The 27,996-nt window shown below is 56.8% G+C and overlaps 2 protein-coding genes across 13 annotated transcripts; one reads left to right on the top strand and one right to left on the bottom strand.

Moving 5' to 3' along the window:
- Positions 1–30: 30 nt before the first annotated feature.
- On the bottom strand, positions 31–18,662 carry NMT1 (N-myristoyltransferase 1). Of its 2 annotated transcripts, XM_075171181.1 has the most exons (12): positions 18,275–18,662; positions 11,451–11,562; positions 9,953–10,097; positions 7,520–7,638; positions 6,891–6,982; positions 6,148–6,264; positions 5,497–5,667; positions 5,008–5,116; positions 3,755–3,925; positions 3,297–3,464; positions 2,651–2,788; positions 31–379 (listed from the first exon to the last, which is right to left on the bottom strand). In XM_075171181.1, the coding sequence occupies exons 1-12, from the start codon at positions 18,400–18,402 to the stop codon at positions 359–361; spliced, it is 1,491 nt and encodes a 496-aa protein (XP_075027282.1). In that variant the 5' UTR covers positions 18,403–18,662; the 3' UTR covers positions 31–358. The 2 variants fall into 2 exon arrangements, with proteins under 2 accessions (XP_075027282.1, XP_075027283.1); XM_075171182.1 differs by lacking the exons at positions 11,451–11,562; positions 18,275–18,662 and adding an exon at positions 10,415–10,702.
- Positions 18,610–27,996, top strand: DCAKD (dephospho-CoA kinase domain containing). 11 transcript variants are annotated; one of them, XM_075171185.1, is made up of 7 exons: positions 18,734–18,812; positions 19,242–20,435; positions 20,587–20,706; positions 22,141–22,258; positions 24,210–24,413; positions 26,313–26,400; positions 26,928–27,996. In XM_075171185.1, exons 3-7 carry the CDS (start codon positions 20,668–20,670, stop codon positions 27,211–27,213), a joined length of 735 nt encoding a protein of 244 aa, XP_075027286.1. In that variant the 5' UTR covers positions 18,734–18,812; positions 19,242–20,435; positions 20,587–20,667; the 3' UTR covers positions 27,214–27,996. The 11 variants fall into 11 exon arrangements, with proteins under 11 accessions (XP_075027291.1, XP_075027286.1, XP_075027287.1 ...); XM_075171186.1 differs by lacking the exon at positions 20,587–20,706 and having other exon boundaries at positions 18,752–18,812; positions 19,242–19,262; XM_075171184.1 differs by lacking the exon at positions 18,734–18,812 and having other exon boundaries at positions 19,174–20,435.

The following is a 27,996-nucleotide window of genomic DNA, read 5'->3' as shown; positions in this document are numbered from 1 at the left end:
GCAACTCATGTCAGTTTGGAACAGGAAAGATTTAAAATATATATAATATATACTTTTATTATTCACCCGTTAACTCCATTATATGCCAATCATGAGCTAGTTTCAGCAGTTACATTCCCTTGATCACGTCTTTACGAGGATGCAATTAAATCAAAACAAAGGAGACCGCTGACGCCAGCGGGGGAGCGGCGGCCGGCGCTGCGGGATGCGGTCGGTGAATCCAGGTGGTGGGCGGCTGCGCGGTTGGTTCGGTTCCACCTCTCCTGGTGCAGGTCCGGCTTCGGCGGAAAGGACGAGGGCAGCACCTCCACCGGGCCCGGCTCCTCGGCAGCGCCGCGCTCTCCTGGCAAGGGCTCGCTTACTGCAACACCAGTCCGACCTGGGGAGCCAACGGAGAGGGCAGGTCAAGATGTGCCCGAGCGCCACCGTCCTCTGCTCCAGACCCGGCTCCAGGCGGAGCCGTGCCGGCTGGGAGGGCTCAGCGTTGTCCATGCGGGTTTTCCCACCGGCTTTGGGATATTTGAGAGCAGCGAGAGCCCTGGGCTCACGGTCATACGGGCGCACGGACCCTGCCCAGCTCCGATCTGGGGAGGTGACCAACGTTTGGGGTGTGACAAGCCTGGGCAGTCTACAAGACAGCCGTGATTTACAAGCCAAGGTTGTTTCTAAGCTAATAACAACAAATTTGGGAGAAGCTGTTCCCGAAAACCTCCTACCGGGACAGGCCCCTCTGCAGGCAGCCGGCACTGCTGGGTGCTCTCCGGCCGCTGCGCCACAGGACACGCCGGTGGCCGGTCCCGAGCTCCGACCCGCTGGAGCCACGGGCAGCCCCACCGCAGGACACAGTGGAAAAGCAGCTCCCAGCACCCGGCTCTCCAACCCACCAGCTCTCCCAGCGAGAAAAGGGATTGCTTAAAGCTCCCGGCAACCTCCTGGAGCTTTTTGAAAGGCTCAGGGGCAGAGCAAGGCTGGTTGAAGATGCGTGGGCTTGTCCCCACAGAGACAGACCTGGCTTCACGTGCTCTGTGAAGGGAACCAAAGCCCCGTTACTGCCGTTACGGCATTAATTACGCTGTTGCGCCGTAGCGCGGGCAGGCCGCAGCGCTGCACAGCCGGGCCCCTTCTGGTTCTCAAGCACCGTCCTCTCCAAGGCAGCTGTGGATGCTGAACCACATAGAATCATAGAATCATTAAGGTTGGAAAAGACCTCTAAGATCATCGAGTCCAACCGTCAACCCAACACCCCCATGCCCACTACACCATGTCCCCAAGCGCCTCATCTACACGGCTTTTAAATACCTCCAGGGATGGGGACTCCACCACTGCCCTGGGCAGCCTGGTCCAAGGCCTGACCACTCTTTCGGTAAAGAAATTTCTCCTCATGTCCAATCTAAACCTCCCTTGGCGCAACTTGAGGCCATTTCCTCTCGTCCTATCGCTGTTACTTGGGAGAAGAGACCGACCCCCACCTCGCTACAACCTCCTGTCAGGTAGTTGTAGAGCGCGATGAGGTCTCCCCTCAGCCTCCTCTTCTCCAGACTAAACACCCCCAGTTCCCTCAGCCGCTCCCCATCAGACTTGTGCTCCAGGCCCTTCACCAGCTTCGCTGCCCTCCTCTGGACACGCTCCAGCACCTCCATGTCCTTCTTGTGGTGAGGGGCCCAGAACTGAACACAGGATTCGAGGTGCGGCCTCACCAGTGCCCAGTACAGGGGCACGATCACCTCCCTGCTCCTGCTGGCCACACCAGTTCTGATACAGGCCAGGATGCCGTTGGCCTTCTTGGCCACCTGGGCACACGGCCGGCTCATGTTCAGCCGCTGTCGACCAGCACCCCCAGGTCCTTTTCCTCCGGGCACTTTCCAGCCACTCTTCCCCAAGCCTGCAGCGTTGCTGGCGTTGTTGTGATCCAAGTGCACATCTTCAGGGTGGAGACACGGTAGCAACCAGGGCTCCCTAAAAATGGCCCAGGCTCCTCGGAGCCGCTGGGTGGGGAGCGAGCTGCTGGCCGTGGGGACAAGGTGACACCCCAGAGATCCTGTGGTTCAGCCTCTCCGCACGTGCTACAAGCGACCGCGCTGGCAGAGCTCCCCATGGTCCCGGGGTTCTGCTCAACAACAACCCAACAGCTCTCAAGGTTGGTTGTTCTCTCTCGAGGGGCTCTTGTCCGTCTCGCCCCACCACGACAGACTGACACACAGGCTACGGGGCGGCGCGGTGACACCCGGGTCCTGTGCGGGCTCACAGGGCGCAGCAACCACCAAGTGACAACCACCGGTGTCACGTCTGTCACCCCGCAGCCCCTCTCCCTGTCTCCTCTCTGTACCTGGCCTCCTTCCACAGAGGGAAGAGGTTTTCCGTGGGGATGTGCGTGAGGTAGAGGACTCTGAACCCGCGCTAGTCCAAGAGTAACGTGAGCCTGGGGAGAGAAGCGGCGAGTGCTTTTGCCCAGGGACGCCCTCTGCGCGGGCACAGCGGGGAGGGCACGGAGGAGCCGTCACCGGATTCACCCGTTACCGCGTGTAACACTGCACCGGACACCGGGAACGCCGAGGTGCGTGTGACGGCAAACTCATCTCCCTGGGGGCTGCGGGGACAAGACCCCTTCCCGTGCACCGGCCGGGCTGGAGGACCCCCCCACCCCACTGACCTTCTCTGGTGCCATGCTGGGACACTTCCAATTGTACAGGTAATACTGCAGGTTCCCGTCCCCAATCCCAAACTTCAGCTTCTCCAGGAAGGTTTTGTTTTCCATGAGATCCAGTGCATTGAAGACGTCGAATCCTTTCTGCACAGGCAAGACAGGAAGCCGTCAGCTCCTCCTGCTTACGTGCCGGGGAGTTCCTCCCATCCGTGAGCTGCCTGCCCCCTCTCCTGCCCAGCTCTGCACCCCCAGAAGAAGGCACCAAGGCCACCAGGGAAGAACTTAGCATCGGTGTACCCACCCGCAATTCAAGTACTACGGACACAGGGCAATATCGTTCGCTGTAAGAAATGAGTAGACACCCTGAGTTCAGCTCACCGCTAGCCGGAAGGTTCAGGCTACCCCTGCATCCCTCTCCGGAGCGGCAGATCCTTTAGGATTTGCGTTTGTACAGCCCCAGGTACAAGCCCTACCCCACGGCCAGCCCTCCCCGCAAACCCACGGGCGGCCAGGTGAGCGGTGAGCCGCCCGGTGAGCTGCCCGGTGCCCGGTGAGCTGCCCGGTGCCCGGCGAGCCGCCCGGTGAGCTGCCCGGTGCCCGGCGAGCCGCCCGGTGAGCTGCCCGGTGCCGCCCCGGTCCTGCCATCACTCACCGACTTGGCGAGTATGAGAGCATCACTCATGAGGTCGATGAGAGGCGTCTTGGTGTGAACGTTGTAGAAGGAGTAAGCAGCTTTCAGGCTCTTGTGAGTCGGGTGGTTCATGATGGTGGAGGGCAGTGTGTAGAAGCTCAGGAAGTCTGTCACCTCCCCTGGGGCGCTCTGGAAGCCAGAAGTGACACCGCAACACGTCAGAGCTCGGATAAAGCCTGGACGGAGCCTCAGAGGGGTTTTGCCAGTCTGAGCGATGCGTGGGCTCCCTGCGAGGAGACTCGGGACAGCCCAGGATGGAGAGGCACCATCCTCCAGCAGCTCAAACCTCCCACCCTGGAAGAGCATCTCACTGCCCGGGGCAGCAACCTCCCCCATTGCTCCCACAGCTTGCCGCACGCTCTTCCAGTGGAGGCAGAAGCCCAGGAAAACACCCCCTCGTCTTACTCCTGCCCCCTCACCTCTACCACAAAGGTGTCGATGATGTTCTCCTGAGGTAAGAACCAGTGCTCCACCTCCTCTCGGCTCATGACGGGCGTCAGGTGGAATTGCTTCAGGTATTCGGTCAAGAGCTTGTGCACTGCGGAGATATCTCTGTGCTCCATTGGCCGCAAGCCGGGAGTCTTGGGAGTCTAAAGAAAGCGAGAGAAATCACTTGTGCTGCTTGCACGGTGGCTTTTATCACTCAAGGGCTCTCCGACAAGCGGCACTCAGACGCGCTTTGCCCATTTTCAGTCCCACAACCCAGCGCCCTCCCCTCCAGCCCTGCTTGCCCGGCGTAACGACGGACGCGATCGGCCACGACACCGATGGCAAGGACCGCAGAGAAGCACAGCGGGTCCCAAAGCCCCACGTGCCAGATCAAATCCCGCTGGAATTGGCCTCCTACCCACTAAGGACACAAGCTTCCCTCCAGGTCTCTGCTCCCGCTCGCAGCGGGGACGGGCTGGGATACACGCCCCAGGCACCGCGAGGACCCGCCTGATGTTATTTCCAGTTGGACTCGATTTCTAATCTAGGGTTGGGATCGCTCAGCAAAGCCCAAGACCGAGCAGCACCGACCGCTTCTGGGTCTGGGTTTCCACGCAAAAATCGGTAGCCACGAAACAGCAGCCGGTGCCTTTGCTGCGGCGGGAGGCAGGAGACAGGAGCCGTGCGCTGCCCAGCACTAAAGCAGCTCTCTCCAACCGAAACGAGCAGCTCTGACCGACAGAAGGAAGCCAACAAGGTCGGGGAAGGTGGTGGCAATTTTAATGTTTTGTTTGTCTTTTCTCCCATATCCAGCTGGGGAACTTCCCCAGCAGGACAACTGCAGTGACAGAACCGATCAGTTTGACTGAAGAATGAGGGACTAACCCAATTCAAGGTCACTCCGAGGCTGTGTTTGGACAGATGAAGGCTGTCATATTTGCGTTCTCGTTTTACCAGGAGGACGGGATATGACTCACCATGAAACAAAAGCTCACGGGGTCCTCTAGCTGCAAGAATTTGCCCTTAAAATGCAGGTACCCGGGCAAAAATAAATAAAGATTAAATAAAGTGCAATAGCTTGACAGAGTCATTTACTACATGAAACAAACCCCAGTTCTCCAGGCAGAGGACCCGACCTCGGCCGAGATGTTTGTGTCTCCAGTTCCCAGCCTCACCCCTTGCTCAGCGAGGAGCAATTCGTGAGCTCTTGCCTCCGCGGCTCACAGCCCCGGCTGGCACCCACCTCGGGCAACCGGTAAAGCTTCATGGTACGTTGCATAGTCATGTTCCTGCTCAGGTGGGAAAATTTGACCTCGATGAGTTTCCGAGGATTCAGGGACCGGTGCCAGTACCTGCAGAAACACACTCGCGGTGGGAGACTTGTTCTTGGGCAGCGGGATGGCTGCGTGGGCACGAGGTTCTCATAGCTGCCATGAGAGGGCAAGCGAGAACATCACGCCAGCTGCCGAAGAGGCCGGCAGCTCCCGCAGAGAAAAACAAGGGCGGCCTGAAGCACTCGTGCTGCAGAAAGTCTCCTGTCTTGTGATACATGAGCAGCTTAAGCAAAGCTACTGGATTTAATCCTGGAAGGACGGTGTTGGGAGGAGAAACCTGGGCTGGAATCGATCTTTCCTGTCCCAGGGAATCCCCCGCATGCTAGACACCACAGAGGGGATCCCGGCAAGGGAAGGTTTGCAGATCAAAATCCCTTTGGAGAACCACAGCCACTCACCTGCATGTCCCCACAGGCTTTGGTAGCACCACTCCTGCAGTGTAAACAGCCTGAAAGATCCCCTCCAGATGAACCCGCCGCGTGATCTCGCGGATCAGAACCGGAGCCACCCGTTTCGAGCGCAACTTTTTGTGGACGCACAGGAAGTTTATCTCTACCATCTTCTTCTCTCTTGGGAAAGAAACAATGCAGAGCATGAGACCCGACTGTCCTAACCTGGCAGGAGCAGTCCAACGCCCTGGGCAATTTACCTCCAGCCCCTTCAAGAGAAAGAGGAGTCAAAGCCTCGGGGAAGGCCAAGGGGCAAGGGCTGGGTTTGGAAAACTCTCCTTTAAGCTGTTACCCAAGGTTTTCCCAGGGAAAATGGTCTCCATCCAGCCCTGGAGGATTTCTGTAAGCCAGAGCTCTAAGGTGACCTCACTCGTTGAGGAGAACAGCCTTCACAGCTGCTAACTACAAGATGTCCTTGCACAGAACTTCACTGCCCACCTTAAATATCCCCCCACCTTCTCCTCCGAGCAGCAAAGCATCTCCACGGCTGAACGGCGTAGGTCTGGCTCGGTTGGCTGGCTCGGACAACGTAGCCAGACCTCCTCAGCGCTCGCAGGAACCCCCCAGGAATGATGAGAAATGCAGCCGAGCAGCACTCACGTGTCGTAGATGTGGATAGTGGCTGGAATGGCGCTGATAAATCCAACCAGCTTCTTGCTGGAGACAACTCGGACTCCACAGTGCCACTGGGGCAACCAGCCCGGAGGACGCAACGCCCTGGAGAAGAGACACACTTCAGAAGTCACGTCCCATCAAAGGTCCCCAGTAGAGCTGCTCCTGCCTCCCCACCCTGTCCTGGGATGCCCTGGGTCCTGCTCCAGGCTGCCCAACGCAGCCGTGGGTTTGCAGGCAGGAGGATGAGAAGGTGACAGTGATGTGACAAGGCAGGACCGCTGGGATCCAGGGCAATTCCTGCTCTGTTCTCACTAGGGACAGAGGAGGAAATCCATGTTCCTCAATTCATGAACGCCCTGAGGAAAGAGCAACAGGTCTCCAAGTGTTATTGCTGGCAACATTACTTGGCAGCTGCCTTCATCCTACAGCTCCAGGGCACCGAGAAGTTCCTCAGCTACCAGGATTTTTACAAACACTTGAGGGATCAAACCAAAGAGGAAAAAAATCCAGTTTTAGGCTCTCATATCTCGAAGAAGCCAGAGGCAGGGAGGGCTGGGCGAGAAACCCTTCTCGCAGCGTACCTGGGACAACGTGCATGGTGACAGATGGGGAAGGGAGATTTTGGAAAGAAGTGAGACAGGATAAGCAAAGGCAGCTGCAGCGCTGTCACCGGGATCAGGCTTGCCAGCATCCCACACCCTCGGCTCCGCGGTCGTGGTGCCACTCACCACAGCAGGAATTCGGGAGAGTAATCGAACCGGAACATGTTGTCGTCGTCCTCCACATAGTTCTCGTTCAGAAGCGTGTACAGCTCTTTCAGCTAAAACAGGAGAGACCAAACAGGTTAAGAAAGTTATTCAGCCATCACACGCCCTGAGACGGGACCCTGAGACCACACACGTTTTGCGTGGCCACAGCGATGGGCGCCACGTGCAGCCGTGTCCCTGCTACCGGCACGGCCGCCTGCTCCGGGCTCCTGAACCGGTGCCGCTGCAGAGCAGGGCAAGCAGCAGGACACACGGATAAGTCCTGCTGCCCTCAGGTCATCTTCCAGGGAGGTGGATCTGGAGGGTCTTCCTAAGGGAAAACTCCTGGTTTCAGGCATCCTTACATCCCCATGAAGAAACCAGTCCAACCTGGCCAACACGGGATGGGTGAGAGGTAACTGCACGGTGGGGGAAGTCAGACCCATCTAACTCCAAGGAGATGGCGTGACCACCGAGCTGGAGAGTTGCCTGGTGTGGTGAAGGACACATTTCCATCCCCAAAACCATCTTCGGCAGTCCAAGCATGGAACTGCCAACCGTGCAACGGAGACGCCCTGCCAACACACATGTGCTGAGCTGCCCGTACTCACCACGCCTCTATCCCCAAGGTCCAGGGCATCCCAGGTGAAGCCCTGGGGCAAGGTGTATGGCTCCTGACGGATATTGTCTTTATCCGGCTCAACGGGACCGTGGGTGTTCACCACTTCTCCTGTAAGAGAGAGCAGAGAGCCATGAAGATGCTCTCTGCCGTTTGAGGCCAAGTCTCCACGACACCTTGATCTGGTGACCAATGTGCCCCACTTCCCCAGCGTGATCTCCCACCCCAGGTCCCCGGCACGGGCAGCCAGGGATCACCATTTCACCCACCCGCTTTGGGACGTGCCACACGTTCAATGCGACATGGGGGCAGAGAACCAAAACCCCTCTTTCAAAGGCAATGGCGGACCTGATCGGGCAGGAGAAAGGAGGCAACCAAACTGATCAGAGCTTCAGAGCTACGTCCTCCAGGTCCACACGCGACGCCTTATCCTTCCCCATCCCCACTGTCGCAGCCTCGGCCAGCGCTTTCCCATGAGCCACTCCATCAGATAGCGGATCTCTCCCTGCCAGCTCTGGCCCCTGTCATTTGGCAAGCGTCAAGGTTTCCTTCCCACTGCGCTTAAAGAAGAGCTGCAGCGAACAAGACAACTTTTGTTGAAAAAACCACTGACTCCTGAAGTCTCCGATTCAGCCAAGAGATGTCGGTTCAAGCACCGGCTTTCTCCGGGATGTCAACACAGCGGCATCGCTTGAGTGCTGCCAAGTGTAGCAAGCCACGCTAATTAGGAATTCCCTTAAAAAGGGATTGAAAAGGTTTCCAGGCAATGGGGAGGTGAAGGAAAGCCCAGAGCAAGAACTGCCCCCATCACACCCACCCAGGCCGGCTTCCAGAAACGCTCACCCCTGGCCGTCCTCTCTTATTTTGAGCAGGCGCTGAACCGCTCTGAAATCCGGCCCCAAAAATCCTACAGCACTTTTGTTACCCGACCCTAAAAAACCTCGTGTGCGTAACGCTGTGTGCCAGAGCGTGCTCCTGAGCAAGGACCACGAGAGACGCCGGGACCCGGCAGCCAGAGCGCAGCCAGTAATTCGGTGTACAGAGGAGCAGGCTGTTTTGTGCCTCTCCTTCCCCAGAAGATACCTTCCACCCTTCCTCCTGGGTTTACCCAAGCAGAAATGATGTTTGCCATGGCCAGGATCCTCTGGGAAAAAGGGCAAACGCAAGATCAGGTTTTGATGTCTCACATCACCCTGTGCCACCTCACGATGATTTTCCCAGCACAAAGCTGAGACCATCGCTCCCAGCAAAGAGTCTTTGAGACCAAAGAAAGCTTCAGACTGGTGCTGACAACGTGAAAAGGGAATCAAACATGGTGTTTGCGGCAAGAGGGGTCGGACACAACCCATGAAGGAAATTACCGAAGAGCAGCCAATTTAAAGCCATGACAAGTTTTGGGTAAATCTAGAAACTATGGGCTTGGACTCATTCTCTGGTTCTCCCGAGCTCTGCATGGATTTTGCTGGGGGACGCAGGGGCAGAGAGACTAAACAAAGCGATCCTGGGCATCCCGGGAGTGCTGCAGGTTTGCTCCAATTAGCTCGGGAACGAGCACCTTCCAGCCCCGCAGCTCTGCGGCAGCGCACCCCTCTTCCTTTCAGATCTGCTCCAAGCGCTCCTGCCCCGTTGAGAAACGCCTCGTTACCGACAGCAGATCACTTTTGACGCAGGTTGACAGCGTCAAGAGCAAACTGGAGAAAGGGCTGGAGGAAGGACTAGGGCTGGGAAGCACAGCCGGGCTGTTTGCAGGGGAAAGAGGGGACGAAGAGATAGGATTCCGCAGCTTTAGCTGGGTATGGCAGCTTGGGGGTGCAGATGCTCGTGAGGTTTGCGCCTCCCTTCTGTCCTGGCTCAGCCCCAGCGCCTGCCCGTGCCAGAGGCCGATGTGAGCCCAGCAAACCAACGACGTGGTGGCTCAGACCTGCTTCCCTGAGCGGCTCCCATCACCGGCCGGCCCCGTCTCACCCCGAGTTACCTTCCCCACCAAGGACCCCTTGCTGGGAAGCTTCAACCCCCAGAAAGGGGAGCACTGGTTAACTCCAGGTCCCCTAGGAGCTGGTAGGAGGAAGGCTGGCAACACCCCGCATGAAACTTGGGCACAGAGGGCTGGAGAGACCCAATTCAAGGGCTAAAGGCTGAGATTACGGGACGCCCAAACGCAGGAGGCATCAAATCTGATGTCTGAAACGGTTCCTCGTGCCTCTCGACCCCCCCAGCCGCCTGCACAGCTCTCCGGCAGCAGGGCTGGCCGCTCAGTCCACGATGCTGAACGGTGGACATGTGTCATTGATGCCTTTGAAGCCCAGATAGGACAGCAGCGAGGGCCAGAGGCCAGCTTCTTTGGGCTTCTTTGGGCTTCTTTGAGCAGCCTGGGGACCACAAGGCTTCTCCCAAGTAGCACGAAACGGCGAGGGGCTGTACGTACCTAGCTTGGGCACCGGTTGCGTGTCCCAGAACTGGTAGCTCCTCTTGCTGGCTTCCTCCATGGTTTTGGCAGGGCCCTGACCTACAGAGAAGAGCTCGATGGCTTTTTGAATCTCCTGGATCCTCTCAGCGGGTAAAGAGTTCATCTGAGGGCAGAAAAGGAGGGTGAAAAGACAAAATGAGTAAGCTGAGCCACCAGGTCTGTATTTCAGCTCCTCATTAGGGGAACCTGGACCTGACCCTGCAGGAAGGGGAGAGCGGGGAGAAGACTCGCTTCCCAGCCTAGATCCTCTTGTAACCCTCTACGAGATGGATGAACCCTTTTACCAGGCACCCGCCACACACCCAGAGCTGGTTTCTAGGCACTCCTGGATTGAAGGGGAGAGATGAAGTGCCTTAAAATGCTTTAAGCTTCAGTTAAGGAGGACGCTGCGAGGCCCAAGAGCAAACCTCCCTGCCCCACCTCGGCTAACACCCACGCAGAGACACCCTGGGTCAACCCACACCCTGCGTTTGGGCTTTCTGCGGTGGCTTTTCTCTCTCACTGCTTCAGCCTCCTCCATCTAAGCTGGATCCGTATCTGCAAACTGCAGCTTCCAGAGGAGTGCTTGGGCACCGCGGACCAGGACAAGGCGGAGAGGCTGAGTCAAGATGAAGGGCACTTTCCTCCTCCTCCTCCTCCTCCTCCCGGGGCAGATCTTGTCAGGGTGGGCAGCTCTGCGCTGAATTCACAACTTCAGCTCCTCCCTGATTGCCGGTGAAGTTAGTTTGAAATACTCAAAGCCCCAATTTAATGCTCTGCACAGTCAGAAGGACAAAATATTAGAAATATTTGGATGGGAACTTGGCATCAGACAGAAAACAGCCTCTGTCGATCGTGCAGATCTGTGTGCGTGTCCCCTGCCACAGGACCAGAGGGGACAAGAGGGGTGACTGCCAGCGCTGGGAGGGACAAACCTTGCTGGTCCCATGCTCCTTCACGAAGCATCGGCTGCTACTCGGGATCAGGCAAAGCCAAGAGGGGTAAGACAGACCCTGCTCTGACCCAGCTGCTGTTCTTATGTTAATCAAGCAAAAATCAACAACATGAGATGTCGCCCAAGAAGTAGAACGCGTTTGTTGTGTTGGCTGCGGGCAGGAGAGGAAGCTGGCAGGTGGCAGCGTGGCGGTTCCCTGCCTGCGAGGAGGCAGCTGGCGTCTGGATAGAATAACTCGGAGGCGCCAGTCTGACCCTTTCACCGCAGCGCTGGAACTGGCTGGGATATCCAGCCAAGGACCGCGTTTAAGCCTGGAATGCTCCGCAAACACCTTCCGCAGCAACGGGAATTCCCACGCGTGGAGGCAGGCTGGGGAATTAGTCTAAACCTTGAGTTTTTTGAGCAGCCAAGTGCCTAAAACCAGGACCGGGAGACTCTTTCTTTGCCCTAAGCTACATCGGAGAGGTTCAGGATGGGGCTGGCTGTTGTGCGGGGCCGCGACTGCGGGAAGGGGTCAGTCACCTTCACCGGCTGGTCTTGAGCCTGGTCGGGCTGATCTCCTCCTTTCTCTTTCTTCCGTTTGGGTTTCTTTTTCTTCTTTTTGGCTCCGCTGTCATTTGCTGGACTCAAGCCGCTAGGGAACAAAAGAAACATCATTGGAGCCTTTTTGGAGAACATTTATAAGGTTTCTGAAGCTCTCTAAAGAAAATACAAACTCCCTGCTCTGAGTCCAAGCTTCCAGGAGGGGGAATACTCGGTGCAGCCATGCGCCCTCTCTCCAGCGTCCCTCCCAGCAGCGAGCTCCGTGCGAGCTCCCAAAAGGGGACCAGCGCCAACCTCTCCCACCCCGCAGGTTTGCTCAGCGGTGGGGAGCGTGCCCCGCACCGCAGGTGACCGCGTCTTTGCCGTCACATCGCCCCGCTCGGCTGCACGTGCCCAAATCCACCCCGTGGAATGGCGGAGATGCCCAGGTTAGGGTTTTTCCTCCTCTCTGCGTCCAAGGATGGACGTGGGAGCAGCAAACACTGATCCAGCCCTGGGGATAAGGCACCGCAGCACGTCCAGGCACCACGGAGGGCCGGTGGCCAAGGACACTGCGCCAAACGTCACCCCACCTGCAGAGGTGATGATCTAGGGAGACGGGTGGCTGTTATATTGGAAAAATTGTTCTGCTGGAGCTGGAAAATTGAGACCGAGCAGCAAATCTCTTTGGGAGCGCAGGGTGGGAAGCGCCTGCGCCAGTGCATCGCTCCTCCTTCCGGGGATGCGGGGCAGCCTGGATGCAGGCAGCAGATGATGATCACCCCAAAGCAGCCGCAGGCGTGAAACCCTGCACCGAGCCCGGCCTCGCTGACGGGCAAGCGTGGCAGCGACCTGACGCCAAAACTGCTCCCGGCCTGACGCATGTGATCTCACCCCCGCGTGAGGTACCCCAACGCGGGACAGGCGATGTTACTGCTGCGGAGCTGGGGCACCCCAAGCCAGGAGCCTCCCTGCCAACGGCCCCCAAAACAAGGTTACAGTCCCCGAGAGGGTCATGGGTTAGGTGGAAATTCAACCCCAGAGATGGCTGGAGTGGGACCCAGCGGAGGGATGAGAGGGGAAAAGGGGGGGACACCGGGCCAGGGGCGCTTTGCCGGCTGCCGACACGCACGAGGGGTCTTCTGCAAAGCAAGCTGGGGGGACGGCGTGCACGCCAGCAGCATCGCTCAGCTCTGTCCTCTCCCTGCCAGCGCTGCCAAGGTTGTTTTGCAGTAAAACCGCAGCATCTTTCCTCTTCTGTTTTCACTGAGGACGACAACCAGAGTCTGGCTTGACTGGGAAAGGCCAGAGCGAGGGAAGCCACGGAGAATCCCGGTGGGAGCTGCCAGCCTGGTGCTGCGGGACGTGTCCCAGCCCTCCTGTGCCCGGGGACCTCGTCCTCTTCTTTCCCCAAATCTCAGCTCAGGGATCCAAGCCAGTCTATTTTTTCCTCTACGATGCAGAGGCATCTCCTTCCTTGCACCCCCAAAACGATTCACAGCAGGGACAACCGCACAGCTCTGATCTGCCCAGAGGCAGACGATGAACCGAAGGCACCGGCCAGCCTGGAAATCCCCCCGAGCACCGCTTGCTCCCGGACCAGCTTAATGTCTTTACCAAACACAAGATAGTGGTGAAGAGGGTGGAGCAGGGAAAGGAAAGAAGAAACGCGCTGGAAAATATGTTGGAGCAGCATCCAACTATTTATTTCAGCAAGGCCAGGAAAAGGAGAGAGCCGGGAGGAGAATAAGGTTTAAAAAAATCCCTGGGCTGAACAGCAAGTTTTGAAACCAGGGAAAAGTAGATAGAGAAATGGGGTTTTTTTAAGGGATAAAGCCGGGAGGGCTGGGTGCCGAGATGCCTGCGGATGGCGAGGCCGCTGACGCTCGCGGCGCAGAAACCCGACGCGATGGGCAACCGTCGCCCTGCGGAGCGGAGACGTCTGGTTTGCAGGACACGGAGCAGCTGAGCTGGGGAAGGCTTTCCTCTGGACAAAACCTGAACGGCAGCAGAGACTCTGCAGACGGTATTTGCTGATTCCCGTCTCTCAGCAGAGCCCCACGTGAAACATCGGGAGACAGCGAGCGTTTGCTCCTCGGCACGGGGAACAAGCAGTTGTGCAGGGCAAGCTGCTCCACAAAAGGGGGCTCGATGAGAAGCCCCCCCCGTCCTCTTCTCCCACTTGCATTAAGCGCTTGCAGAGGAGCAGAGAGAGGAGCAGCCGCGAAGCCGCAGCTCTGTGGGGATCAGCATCCCGCAGCGCTGCTGAACCGTCCCCGGGGGGACACATCTCACCCTTCCTCCCACCACCGGGAAAGGGCTTCACCTCCACCCGGGGAGACGCGAGCTCTGACATGACAGCAAAAGTAATTACGGCAAAGCGGTGCTGACACCGCTATTGATTTTGGTGACAAATGCGTGATGGGGTTTTTTTTAACTCCTTGCGGAGGAGCACGGGCAAGACCTGGCAGATCCCCAACCTGCCAGACAGCTGCATCCAGACCCTGAGCCAAACCATCCACCGTGGAGCTGCAATAAACACATTCAACTGATTTCTGACCGATTTTAACAAACTGACGGCCCAAGGGGGCTTTGAGAGCACGTTCGAGGGCAGACGCTGGAAGCCGCCCCTTCCAAAGGAGACGGACACGTTTTCCCAGGTCACCTCCACGTCGGGATGCTGCAGGTGTCAAATGCGACAAACAAAATCCCCCCAGCCCCTGCGTATTCAGTCGGCGTCGCTTTGCTTCATAAATCAGAGCTGCCAACTCCCAGCTTGCTGCTAATGAGTTCAGCCCAACCAATATCGCTTCACCCTCACGCCGGACTCGTCGGTAAAAGGGCTGAGAAAAATCCTCCCTGATTTATGAGCAAAGCCGTCGTGACCTGGAAGAAATCAGGGTGGCGTAAGGTGGGATGAGGTTTTGCATTCCCAGGCGCCGTGGCGTGGGGAAGGGCCCTGCTCCAGCTGGGAGAAAGGTGGAAAATGCTGGAAAACCCGAAGGTCCCACTCACTACATCTAGGGCAGAAACAGTTCTAGGTATTTTCTATTTTCAAGTCCATTTAGTAAAGCAAGTATCTTCTTTACGCTCCAGTGTAGCTGCAGCCCTTCAGACGCTCTCCAAATTAACGGCAACACCTCACTGGTGCCCTGGGATGAGCCACCACCATCCAAAATCCCAGCTACCGCAGCCGATGCAACCCATGAAGCTGCGAGGTCTGAAGCCGGTTTCACCGCCCAGGAAGGGTTAACGGCCAGGCCAGCTCCTGTCCGACGGCCCACGGCCTTCACACTTACGGCTTTTTTCCTCCCGTATCTCCTTTCCAGCCTGAGCTGCTTTGAGAGATAAAGCAGGTGGAAAAAGGCGCATTGGCTGCGCTATGCGAAACATCTTCTGATTACCCGCAGGATCGCAACGGTCCTTCGTTTTCTGACGAAGGAAAACACTTTTCCCTTCTCCCGGGAGAGGCGTTGCCGCTGTCACGGCCATTACTTTTCACTGCAATCCCCCCTTCCCCGCTCCTTGAACCCGACGGCTCCTTGAGTCCAAGGGAAAGGAGCCAGCGCTAACCACTACACAGAAAATAACACCCACAACCTAAGCGATCTCAAAAATAAACTTTTGGAAGTACCTAAATAAACCGGACGGGCTTGTTCAAAGCCAGACCCGCTCAGACTGGCTGCTCTCCACCAGCTCAGCCCCTCTGGAGGCTGGGAAACACCAGACGCATCCAGTAACAAACTGGTGCTCGGCACCCACTTATCTATCACCTTGTTCTGTGCGCGCTCCCGCTGAACTCCCAGATCCAAGAGCTTTATTTTTGCAAGGTGGGGGAGGAAAGCACAAGAGAGGACAATTCCAGCTGCGGCCGGCTCCCCGCGGCTGCCTCGGCTCCCGAAGCCCGGTGGGAAGCTCTGGGTCGGCATGGGGGGATTTCGACGTTAGGGGCTGGGAGTTATTTCTTGCAGAGTACACACAGCGGTGATCAAAAAGTGTCTTTCATTACACAAACCGAAATGCCACGCTCAGGCTCTCAGACCGCCTCACACCTCCAATAGCAAACGGTACCAAACGCTGCTGGTTCCTCCTCAAAACCCAAACTGGAAATGCAGATTCAGACAAGGGCTTGCGCGGTTTGCAATTCCTCCACTGCACGGCCTTGCTTCCTAGTCTGAAAGGTGTCAGATGAGAAACAGTAGATCCCTGCTCCGTATTTAGGTGCTGGAAAATCCTTCTGCAAACCTGGGGCTAATTGGGTGCAGTACTTAGGATGTAATCTCATTAGGAGCCGGAGCGAAGCTCTGCAGATGGCAGAGCACGGGTCCCGAAGCAGAGCGTGCCATTATCGTGCTCCACATAACACCTAAAACTAAATTCCGCACGTTAGAGCACGGCGGTTGTCCCAGGAACATCCTCGCACAGTGTAAGTGCAGGCAGGGATTCCCAAACCAGGCAGCTGCCCGCTGTCCCACCAAGAAAAGCCCCTTTGCTTTCCCCACACACCACCCAGCAACAACCCAATTCATGCCGCAGGACCGGCCCCGAACTTTTCCCACTCAAAACTGTTTCCCCGAGTGGTTTTGCCAACAACAGACGCGTTTCGCGCAGCCGGGACACTCGAATCCTTGGTCTCACCGCTGCCGCTTGCTACCTGTGAACCGACAAATCCCACCAGGCTCGCAGCAGCTGGGGGGAGCAGAGCCCGTGGCGGCTCTGTGTCTTTTATCTACAATGGGAATAAACCCTCCACTGACACCAGAGACACGACAGAAGCCCTCTCCACACAAAGGAAATCGTGACCAATATGAAAGTGAGATTTTTTTCCTTTGAGAAATCAACTCGGATGGCTGCAGCGAAGAGCGGTGCAGCCACTTCCCAGCGCTGACACAGGACCGAGGCGGAGGGAACTCAATTCCTCTTTCCTGTCCTTAAAAGGAAAAGAAGTATTGCTCTTACTAAGTAATATTTTTATGTTTTAAATCTCAGAGCCAAGATCCAGTGACTCTTAACACGAACCGGGCAGAGGCAGGACTCCAAGCATTGCTCTGCAAACCCCAGCGGCTCAAAGCACTTCTCCTGCCCCGTTTTTGGGGACAGCGTTCAGCTCAGGTGACCAGAAACGCTCCCACACGCTGTGGGAGCATAACATGATGGTACGAAATCAACGGAACCGATGTGCATCAAGAAAGAAAACCACCACCTTTCCTACCGCTCGGTCTTTTCTCTCCTAGCTGGATCCCCCACTAGGTTTTGAGGGGGACAGGAGATTTGCCAGAGAGCTCCAAAGCCTCCCTGGCTTGCGCTCGTTATCGCTGTGCCCGTCAGCCGCACTTTTAGCATTATTTCCTGAGTGACCCGAACTCTCTAAGTATATTTGTTACAGGACATTTCCCAGGCTGCCCAGTTAGCTTGTTGCACTTCAACGCTCGCTCTAGTTGGGGTAGGAAACTGCATTTTAACTCCTTGGGGTTGCAGGAGATGCGAAGCTCACGCTAGGATACGAAGAGCGCTCCAAAACACACCTTTTCCTGGCAAAGGGCAGGCTGAACCGCTGGGCTGGGAAATAATGGTGATTAAGCACCACGTCTCCTCTCTGCTTGGCTCTGGTTTCCACAAACCTAATCATGTCAGAGGGAAAGAAAAGAAAAATTTCCCCGAGCATGGCTAAACCTATTAAACTGAGACACGGTGCCACACCCGGGAGGCAAATAAAATATAAACGGGCATCTGTGCTGTCATAAAAAAAAGCCTCTGTGATATTTCTTGCGTGACCTTTTATTCACTTCAGTTACCGGCCAGGCGGGATTGCCTACGGAAAGCTGTCGACAGAGGGAGAAAAGCTCCTCGAGCCAAGGGTCTCCGTATCACAGGGCTGGGGAAGCGGCTGCTGGGGCACCGGGCGAGCGGGAAGAGGAGCTGGTGAGGCTCAGGTGTGCGAAGCACAAGGCGCAAAACCTCTGGAAACCTCTGGAAACACGTGATATTCCCATGCCCTGCCGCATGCAAAGCCAGGGGAACGAGGATGAAGCCTCTCCTGCAAATCACAGGCACGACAAGACAGTTCTGCGCCTCATTAATTAAGGCAGCGAGTAACGCGGGTACTACTTTAGGGATTTTAGATCTTTCCTACCTAGATAAGGATCTGCCTCGCCACGTGCGCTCGCTCCCAGCCTAATTGTTGCTATTTCACCATTTCGTACCTCTGGACGCCATGCTCCTCGAACCACAAGACGACATCAGCTGAGCTTTGCAAAACCCTGGGCTGTGTTTAGGATAACAACGGGACGGGTGTGCAGAAGCCTGGGCTTCTTCCAGGGTGCAGGGATGGTCACGGGAGGCCACAGGCTCCGGAGAGCGGGATAACGTGCCCAACCATGCCACCTCCCTGGGTGCCACCGCGGTGCCAGAGGTGCCGGGAGGGGGAAGGGGCTTGTGCTGGAGGACAGGGGAAATGTGGGGAGACACACCCTAGCGCAAGGACAAGAAGAGCTGCGAATTGGGCTCATTTCTGCCAAAAAAAGGCACACGCGGCCCCTTTCCGGCTGCCCCGCAGACACCGCGCACGCCGTCACCCATCCACGCCACGGACGGTCCCGACCATGCTTAGCTTCAGGACACGCTCCCACAACAGGCGTGAATGGGAGCCAGGGGGCCCGTCCCCCCCCGTCAGACTGATGGGCAGCTCGACCAATCGCAGCGCGGGATGCTGCCCGGCGGCCAATCAACGCGCGCGCGGGGCGGGGCGCCGCTCACTTCCCGGCCGCTGCCCTCCTCAATGGGCCCGGCCGCCGCCGCGGCGGGCGGCCCCGGCTGCCGCTCACCCCCGGTTGGAGCCGTGCTCCGCCTCGTTCTCGCAGTCGCTGCAGTGCTCGTGGTCGTTCTCCTCCGCCGACGGCCGCGGAGGCCTCGCCGGTGGCCGCCTCACTGCTGTCTCACTGTCGTCCGCCATCTTGAAACGGGGCCTCGGCGCCTGCCGCGCCCCCGCAACAAAGCGCGCCGCGATTGGGCGGCGGGCCGCGGGGCATGCCGGGACCGGTAGTCTGCGGGGGCATGTGGGGGCCGGGCTGCGCCGGGGCCGGGACTACAGTTCCCGTCGGCCTTTGGGGGCGTCCCGGGGCGGGACTCCGGGGACGGGAGCGTCACTCACACCGGGGCAGCCGTGCGGGGCCGCCCGCCGGGGCGGAGAGCCGCGGCCCGTCCCCCTCCGAGGCCGCCGTGCCCGCGCCCCCACCCGCTTCCTGCCCGGAGGGGCGGGCCGAGCCCAATGAGGGCGGCGTCGATTGGCTGGGAGAGGGACCCCTCTTCCCACCAGCCAATAGGCGCGCGGGACACTGCGCCGCGCGTGAAGCCGGGCAGAGGGTGAGTGGGTGAGGGCGGCGTGAGGGGACCCGCTCGGGCCCTCGCACCCCGCGGGCGGCGGCCGTGCCCGGCCCGGTGCGGGCGGTCCCTACCGGGGCTCGGCCGGCTCTGCTCCGCTCCCCGGCCGGCCCTGCGCCCTCGCTCGCTCGGCCTGACCCCCCAGCCGTGTCACAGGCCCCGGGCAGGAGCCGCGGCGGTGCCCCGGGCTTGGGGAGGCCGGGGGGGTGGCCACGGCCCGGGGCCGGGCTCGGGACCACCGGGGAAGCGCCGTTTTGCGGTCAGGGCCCTGTCAGGCGAAAACTGTCAGCGCATGGGGCTTGATTCGGACAGAGCCGAAAGGCCCGGAGGGGTGGTTCACGGTGGTGGTGGCGGCGGCTTTTTCTCCACCAAATTAATGATGTATTTTGTGATTTTTCCTTTTAATTTCAGCCTCCTGAAGCCAAACACCAGGTCTGTCAGTGCACCAGGCCCCAGTCAGCCGAGGATGGGAGTAGCAGCAGGGCCGGGTGTAGCACGGCGCTGGAGGACGCCTTTCGGCTGTGTCCTCAGCCCCGCGGCTCGCCGGGTGGATGGCTTGAGGCAGGCGACTTGTGCTGTGCTCAAAAACCGGAGGAATCGGGACACGGGGGAAGCCTGGGCACCTCAGTCTTTAAAAGCCGCTTCCTCAGGGCTCTGGGTTACATCTCCCAGGGCACCATTCCTTACAGCTGGAATAACTCGCCGAGTTTTCCAGTCTGACTAGCCTCTGTGGCTCGCGTTTCAGCTTTCCCCGTGTTTGATTTAGTTGGCACAGGCCAAATACACCAAAAAACGGTGTATTTGGGGGAAAACTGGTTCTGGCTCCTGCCTGTAACATCTGCAGGAACGGGCTGGCCTCTCTACCCTTGTGTACAGTTCAAACCCAAGCTCGTTAAATATTTATACCTCGTACCGTGGGTCTTATATCTGTACAGGCCCTGTGACAGCGCAAGTGTTTTCAAATCCCGTTTGGCCGTGGTTTCTAGACTAACCCTTCCAAGTGCTCTTTTACCCCTGCAGTAATTCTCACAGCAAGCCGCCTGCCTGCAGAGGTATGTAACGGAGGGACAGAAATAGCAGGGTTTTTTGGGACCAAGTCCCAGCTGAGGCTGGAGGCCAGAGCGTAGGGGTTACTGCAGTTAAAACCCGGTATTTACTCTACATGGGCAGGAGAGATTTTTATGTATTTTTAAAAAACACGTGAGTGGAGCCTCCACCCTTGCAAGGCACTGCACGAAAGGCCTGACTCTCCTCATGCAGCGTTAGCCCTTGTGGGCTGTTGCAGAGGGCGTATAAAACCCTGCCAGGGAGGGCTGGATTTTAACCTGCTGCAATAGAGAAACAGCCCCTCTGTCTCGCCGAGCCCACCGTATCCCTGTGGGGACCGGGTACTCGGCAGCAAAGCTTGAGATTTACGTCAGCCTCCCGCAAAGCACTGATGTTTATTATAAGTGCCCTTTCTGATTCCCTTTGAATTCCCCCTCGTCGTTGCTCGAGTTAACCCCATCTGTTCGCCTGGCGTCTTGGAAGGGAAAAGAGCACGTGGTGCTGCTGCGGGCTGGCGTCGCTTCTCGGCAGCCACGAAGCGAACGACGCTGTTGGCAGGTGCTGCTGGCTTTTGCTCTAACTCCTGGTTCCTCCCTCTGCTGAATTGCCTCCAGCTGCCAAAGGACTTATCCACCCCCGTCCTCACCCCAGCCCATGGGTCTGGATCCTGTTTGTAGGACTGAGTTATGACAAAAGTGTCTTTTTCTAGCAAAAAGGAAGCAGTGCTGTGGTTTTGCCCATCTTCAGCCGCCCTGCGGGCCCCTGTTCCTGCCTGCTGCCTTTGGGTGGAATGCGGCGTGCTCCCCGTTCGTGGGGGACGGTGCGGGCAGTAGGTACCCGGTTCCTGTACGTGCAGAGTTTTCTGGGGCTGGTGGCCGTGGTGTCTGGAGGGAGGCGTGACCCCAGAACTAGGTTAGGCACAGCAATGGTTACTGAGATCGTTGGGTTTTCGGGTACGTGGCTCACCAGGAGAGGTGGCGGGAGCTGGGCCTCCCTTCCTCTGGGCAAGAGGAAGCTAAGGGGTGTCTACCAGCAGCCTGTGGCTCCTGGCCAAAGACGACGGAGCCAGTTGCTTCTCAGATGCAAGGGGCCACAGCCCCAGGCTGGGGCTTGGGAGCTTCAGGCTCCTCGTCTGTGAGGGTGGTGTCACCCTGGACAAGGTGACAGCAAAGTTGGTGGCTCTGTCCTTGGGGAATTGCGGGATTCGGCTGCACAAAGCCCTGGATGCTCTTGGCTGGGGCCGGCGTTGGTCGGTGGAAGCTGGAGAGGGGACACTGGGGTCTGTTCCCTGCACTGCCACGGCTGCCCCAGGTCCTGCAGGACTCGTGCTTTCCCAGCAGCCTGCCGTGGCTGTTGCCTTTTTGGGGATGCAGATACCACCTTGCTCACAGGAGTCCCCACTCCAGAGCTGCCTCTGCGTCGCTAAGCCTTTTGGTGAACGGGTGCAAGCGGGGTTTAGAGGGTTGCAGATTTCGGATTGAGTGGGGAGAGATGTCTGTGCAGAAACCGTGAGAAGTTGTCTGCTCCACGTTGGCCGGGGGGTTACCGGCTCCCTCCCAGCCTCAAGGCCGTCGGCAAGCGCCGACTCTGAGTTTAGTGCCACGTTACCAAGCTAAGAGACGCGCGTTTGCTGCTCAGAGCCATGATTTCTTGTGTCTGTTGGGCTACCGATGACTGTGCTGGCTTCCAGGGAACGTGGGGATGCGATTTACTTGCTGGCTTGTGTGCTTTGCGTCCCAGTTATGTCAGAGATGGCTTATCTCCTCTTACACCCCGGCTGTAGAGATCAAGCAGGGCTCTCCCTCTCAGTCCTCGTGTTTCTTGGTCTGAGATGTTGTCTGAATTTTTCCCCTTTGTCACTGATCCTGGGTCACCCTTGACAACCCTGCCAGAAATGTCCTCTGATTTAGGGTGCTGTAGGTGAGACTGTGGCTTGATGGGTGCAGATGCTAAAGGGGAGCGAGTTGTGTGGAGCTGCAGGTGAACCAGCTGGAGGAACTTAGGGCTGGCTCAAGTTGTACATCCAGAGTTAGCAGGGTCCAGGGAAGCCTCATTTAACCCAAAGCTGTTCTTCAGCCTGTCAAACAGGGGTACCCAGCTCAGAGGGGTGCCAAAATCATAATAAAGTCTCGGTAATGCCCTGAGAACGTATGAAAATGAGCTTTGAATGAAGTTGCCTGTGTGGGATAAATATTTGATGTGCACAGCATGAACAAAACGGCCCTGTCCTGGCGTGTTTTCAGCTCTTTTCTTTCCATTTCAGAGCACAATGTTCCTGGTCGGACTCTCGGGTGGAATCGCATCGGGGAAGAGCACGGTGGTGGCTGTACTCCGGGAACTGGGCTGTGCCGTGATTGATGCCGATGTTATTGCCAGAGAGGGTGAGTTTTGCATAGTTGATCTTTCTCCCTGAGGTTCCCCTGACAACTGGGATTGATGCGGGGAAGCGCAGACGGCAGAGGGTGCTCTGGGTACATTAGATAAGTGTTTCCCTCCCGTGTCGATGAGGCTGCGTGGAGCAGCTGTCTCAGGGGAATTGGAACTAGGATATATTTTTAATAAAGAAAAAAAGAAATAAGATCTTGTCCTAATAGCAAACACCGTGGGGAGATCTTGCCCTGAGTTTCCCTCTCCTGGAGTACAATGCTTCCCGGCTTTGAGAGCCAACTTGTGGCAAAATAAATGCCCTTCTCTGTAAAGCAGGTTCCTTCGGCTGGTCTGATGCCCCCCCCTCATCCGCAGGACACCCATCCTGTAACACGTTAGGTGGGATCACTAACACGCTGAAAGAGAATTTCCCTCTGTGCTGGATGTTGCTTTGGTTGTAAATACTGAGAGATTGGTCCACAAAATTACTTGTGCCTTAATGCGCTCAAAAAAAGAAAAGAGGCTCCAAATATCCCAGATCAGAGGGAATTCGGTCTGTGCTTCCGCACAGCGCACCTGCCTCTCGCTGCCCTGGAAATGTGCTGTCCAGGCTACAGAAAAGACCCAGAAATCCAGATCTGCTGCCTCAGCAGGACTGGAGCAGACCCTGCTCTCCCCAGTTACCCGCACGATGCGGGGCGAGATGTTAATCCCTCTGTACCACCGGGATAACGAGGAGAGCAGCGCTCGCTCCGGGAAGGGCTGCTGATTTTGTATGCGGAAGGTTTCGGATCTGCAGCTGAGCCGTGGTGCAGGAGGTGTCATTTTGAAGTGCCTGCGCTTTTCTATTTGGTAAAGAACTTACTGTGTAGCCACTCAAAGCTGTGATGCTCTTAACATTTTATTGCACTGTAATTCCCCTCAAGGTGCAGAAAATTTGCTGGAGGTGCTAAAAGCCCTCAGAGATGATAGGAAAACACTACAGATACTCAGTGTCGGTTTTCTACCAATCACTTCATTTTTCTCCAAGTCCTTTTTTATATGTGTTTATTTACTATATGGATTTCACCCATCCTGAAACTACCTCAATGTGAAATTCCACGGGAGAAAGAAATTGGTCTTAAAGACTTTTATTAGGTTGGCCTGAGGTTACAACCTGTGGCAATGTTCCTGGATTTTGGAAAGAAAATTATATACGGTCTGTCACGCTCTGTGGTTAGCCTCAGCTTGATGTTAATTATGGTTTTATTACTGCAGCCTTTTTGTTGGTGATTTTTTGGTGGCTTTAAAATTATACACTCCTGTAACATCAGAGTCCCTGCAAATACCTCTTGGGAATTGATCTCTTAGAAGGTTTCTGTGCTCATTCTCGTGAAGAATTTGGTGACTAAGGTGAAAGACAGTAAAAAAAAAAAACCTTAGTACCAGCCAGAGCCGACTTGTAGCAGCCAGCCTTTATTCACCTAGTGCTGAAGTTTTCAGCTAAAATAAACCTGACGCTGCTCCCTGTCCCTTTAGGATCTCTCTGCTCGACTTCTCGCCCTGCAGGCGGTGGGAATCGGCTCAGCCCCCGTTCCTGCCCGTGCCTTGGCTGGTAGCCGTCAGCGAGTCCTCCCGCCCGCCCTGCTGACTTCTAACCCCGAGCAGCGGCACGCACGAGGAGGGTTGTGGCGCTGAATTAATGTTTGCAAGATGCTTCGATCTCTCGGGTGTCAGCCCTCAAAGGGACCTTGGGCTGAGAGGGTTTTTTGCAAGCGTGTTTCTGCGGCACCGATGCCAGGTGTCTGCCGGGCTGCAGCGCTGAGCCACGCCGCTCTTGGTTGTGCTGGCAGGCAGATGTGCTGCCCGCCGAGGAGAATAAGATCGGTTATTTAATGAACAAAACTCATTTGAGGCCGATCGCTGATGCAAACACCGACTGTGCTGTAGAACTGGCTCTAACCTCCGGCTGTTTAATGTTATCAGTGGTGCAGCCCCACTTCAAGGCCTATCAGCAGATAGTGCGTTACTTTGGCACCGAGATCCTCTTGGAGAACGGAGAGATAAATCGTGAGGCTCTCGGAAACATTATCTTCTCCCATCCGGAGAAACGGCAGCTGCTGAACTCCATCACCCACCCAGAGATCCAGAAGGAGATGCTGAAGCAGATCTTGAAGTACTTTGTGCTAGGTAAGAGGCCGGACATTTCTGGCGTCCCGGAACACCAGGACTCCTGCTCAGGCAGGAGCCGTCGCTGCTCGCTCTGCCTTTGGTTTGAAAGTGCGGAGAGGGATGGGGAAGGAGAAAGGGAACCGACGTTGAGTGACGGCCTTTGTGCTCTGCCAGCGGTGGCCTTTCGCGTTGGCGTTTGGAGGATTCATTCCTGCCTTTCACTGCTGCCCTTCACCTTCTTCTTCTATGGTTTAAAGTACATCTGTAGGGTCTAAGAAAAGCATTGTGAGGCCTCTTCTGAGATTACTTGCTGGATAATGTCATACCTTCCGAAACGGCCAAATATTCTTCCCTGCCCCCAACCTCCCTGGGCTTCAATGAAAGCTGCGGAGCCCTTTTCGTCTCAATGAGGTGAGAAATGGACTGACAGCTGTGGTTTCCAAAGTCCCGCTTTTTCCCCTGATAAATATAACAAATACAGCTGTCAAACGTGGTCTAATCAAACGCCAGATAAGATCACCAGCTGTTTTGGAGGTCTCCGTGTAGACAGAAGGATGTCTTAATAGAGTCAGTCTGGTTTCACGGAGCTTATCAAAGCTGAGCCCTGTGACAGCTGAATAGGCCTGTGCCGGGGCACCGCGGGGGCCGTGCTCTGCTGCGGGGTGAGGAGGAGGAGGAGGAGAAAGCGCAAAGGAAGCAACAGGCAGGAAAGCCGGGAGCCAGAGATGAAGTCTTGAACCCGGGGCTGGGAGGCGGATGCTGTCATGTCCCTCGGCGAGAGCACCGTGTGTCTTCAGCAGGCTGCTTTGTCCTCATTAGTCAGGTTTTAATGATTTGGGATAGCTGGATGTTGTCTCTAAGGATCGCTGTGTAAGGAAAGCTCGTATCGATCAAGCCGTAGGGCAGCAAGAAGTCTGGGCGGAGATGCTGGTAAAATGGTGGCTCCTTGGATGATGATGTCTTTGTCAAGGCTTTTATTGCCGTGGCCAGCTCAGTTAGGAGGTTTGGATTATAAAGAGGGGACACCAGCAAAACTGGAAGTGTCCCCGCAGCTGGGACACGCACGGGGGAGCGAGGTCCTGACTTGCAGCTTTCCCCTACCCTCGCCCACTCCCCCAGGCTCAGCAGGGCGTACCCCCACGGCCCCAAACGCTGCCGTCTGCCGGGGCGGTTGGCGCCTGCGAAGGGCAGAGGCACGCGGAGAGCCTGCAGGGTCCGGGAGGACGGCAGCTGGTGGTTATGAGCTCTTCACCGGCTGCTCCACCTGGTGACGGCGGTTTTGAACCAAACTTGGCCAGTTTTGGTGAGGTTTCAGGCCCTGGGGCTGTGCCTGGAGGCACCCCTGCGTTTCAGTGTCACAGCTGTGAGAGGTCTGCAAGGATTTCCTTGCTCCCCTTCGAAAAATGGAACTGTTTAGCCAAAGCAATCCAAAAAGGGAAGAAAACTGAGCTGGGAAACATCGGCTCAAATAACGCAGCCTGGCGAAGTCTTGGATGTGAAAGAGAGGAGAGCAAATTCTGCTGTGGGCGCTGCTCCCCTGGAGAGGCCAGCGATGACGGCGTGACTGCCGCTCTCGCCAGCCAGGCACAGGCGCTTTCATTTGAGCTTCTTGTTTCAGCTCCTCATTATATTTCTGCAGCTTCACCTTTGGTCTGAGATCATTCAGGTTAGGGTTTGGGTTTTTTTTTTTTTCTTTTTCTCCTCCGGAAACTTGGAACGAAACCATTTCCTCCCTCCGAGAGGGAGGAGGGTGAGCAGGCTGTGCTCTCCTCTCAGCTGTAATCATGGAGCTGTAGAGCTCTCCCGCTTGCTTTGCCGGAGCAGCCGTGGCCGCGGTGCGCGTGCAGCACGAGGGATTTGGGAATTTGAGTAATGCTATTCCCTTTTTTGGGGGGGGGGGTGTTGTAATTTCTGCAGGCTACCGCTACGTGATCCTTGACATCCCTCTGCTCTTCGAGACCAACAGATTGCCCAAGTTTATGAAATACACCGTCTTGGTTTATTGGTAAGTGCCACGTGAATCACGAGGACTGGGACGCTGCCACCTCTCTTACAGGCTGGAGGGGACTGTCACATCCCTCCTGCTCCGGTGAGGATTTAGCTTCAGCCTTGGCACGAAACCTTTCAATAACGTTGCCTCTTTTCTGTAGGCGTGAGAAGCGACACCTTCCTTTATTCTAGTGTACGAGGAGCTTCTTACTGAGGTTTCCCCAAAACCTGACACCATCGTACGGGGGAAATCTCTGTCTTTGGTCCTTCCACAACCTGTGCCCCGTTGGCTGGGGCAGGGTTTGGGGCACTGCCCCAGTGTTATGGGCCGTGGGAATGCCAAAAACACGCAGCGGGGTCAGCCTGGGCAGCGCCGGAGGTGCTGGCTCCGCTGATCTGAGCCTGCGCCGGCTCCGAAATGAAGCGGGGAGCATCTCTCCCCCACGCTTTACCCCGGCTTTTCCCCCTCGTGCTGAGGAAGGCAGGCAAACCCCCTCTTCCCTCCCGCACCCCCATCTCAGTGCCACCCTCCCGTCCCGGCAGCGACCCGCCGACGCAGCTCTCTCGGCTGATGAAGAGGAACGGGCTGTCCCAGGCGGAGGCAGAAGCTCGCATCGCCTCCCAGCTGCCGCTGGACGAGAAGCGCAAATTAGCGAGTCACATCATTGACAACTCCGGGGACCGGGAGAGCACGCGCCGGCAGGTCCTGAGGCTGCATGCCCGCCTGGAGGATTCCCTGGATTTCCTCTGGGCACGGCTGGTGGTGGGCACGGTTGTAGCTGGGCTTGGAGGGCTGGGGTACCTCCTCCTCCGGCATTTCATCTCTTAATTCACCTTTTCTTTTTGTTGTGGAGGAGGCCTGAATTTCCAGGTTTGAAAAGGGCAGTGAAAGGCCACCTCTTTTAATGAGCTTTGCCAGCTGAATGCAGACAGTGGGATGAGGCGTCTCCTTGCAGACTTCCCAAGGTGAACGTAGGGGATTTTTTTCCGGCACTGACTCCCATCTTCTTTCTTCCTGCTCAGGTTCTTACCCACCAGCTGTGCCTGTGGGAAAGCACTGCTCCCCTTTCGTGGCTGCAGCCGGTGGAGGGGATGAGGCTTTTGTTGTCTCCCCGGGGGTCTCTACGATGGGATTTCACTGAATTTGGGCACTTTAACGTCTTCCAGGACAATCTCTTCACTGGGGAGTAGGTGATCTGTCAGGTCCTGTTTCCACTAGCAGGTATCCCCAGTGATCCTCTCCTACCTCGCAGCCCCGGCTGATCTGAATTTAGATATGGGATTTCCCCTTCTTTCACGTTGATTTAACGGAAACGTGTTAAATCTGCCTGCGGGGGACAGAGAGCGCCTCATTTCACATGGGTTAGGTGTTCAGCTGGCTGCTCGCCCTCCCTCCTGTCCTTTATTTCTGCCATCATCACTTGTGGGTCACCCTTGGCTTTGGATCTGAGGGTCTGATACGTCCCCGGAGCAGGCTGAGACCTGGGACCTGCCTCGCTGAAACTCATTTACTGAGTTTTCCTTCGGCGGCAGTTTCCCTGCGGGAAAGCACGAGTCTGGGTGAAGCGGGTGCTGGCTCTTCACGTTTGTTTTAATAAAGTGCTAAACAGCA

This window comes from Calonectris borealis, chromosome 22 (assembly GCF_964195595.1).
Source record: "Calonectris borealis chromosome 22, bCalBor7.hap1.2, whole genome shotgun sequence".
Classification (NCBI taxonomy): Eukaryota; Metazoa; Chordata; class Aves; order Procellariiformes; family Procellariidae; genus Calonectris; species Calonectris borealis.
This window is presented reverse-complemented; position numbering and strand designations above follow the sequence as displayed.

Bases quoted from the DNA above. Each gene is read 5' to 3' on its own strand.
- DCAKD (XM_075171183.1), top strand. From the start codon at position 19,123: ATGGGGCTTGATTCGGACAGAGCCGAAAGGCCCGGAGGGGTGGTTCAC. The intron at 22,259-24,209 runs GTGAGTTTTGCA...TAATGTTATCAG, and splicing joins CGATGTTATTGCCAGAGAGG to TGGTGCAGCCCCACTTCAAG. The intron at 26,401-26,927 runs GTAAGTGCCACG...CCGTCCCGGCAG, and splicing joins TACACCGTCTTGGTTTATTG to CGACCCGCCGACGCAGCTCT.
- NMT1 (XM_075171181.1), bottom strand. From the start codon at position 18,402: ATGGCGGACGACAGTGAGACAGCAGTGAGGCGGCCACCGGCGAGGCCT. The intron at 5,668-6,147 runs GTGAGTGCTGCT...TTCTTTCCCAAG, and splicing joins ACTATCCACATCTACGACAC to AGAGAAGAAGATGGTAGAGA. The intron at 2,789-3,296 runs GTGAGTGATGGC...TTGCCTGTGCAG, and splicing joins CTCTCATACTCGCCAAGTCG to AAAGGATTCGACGTCTTCAA.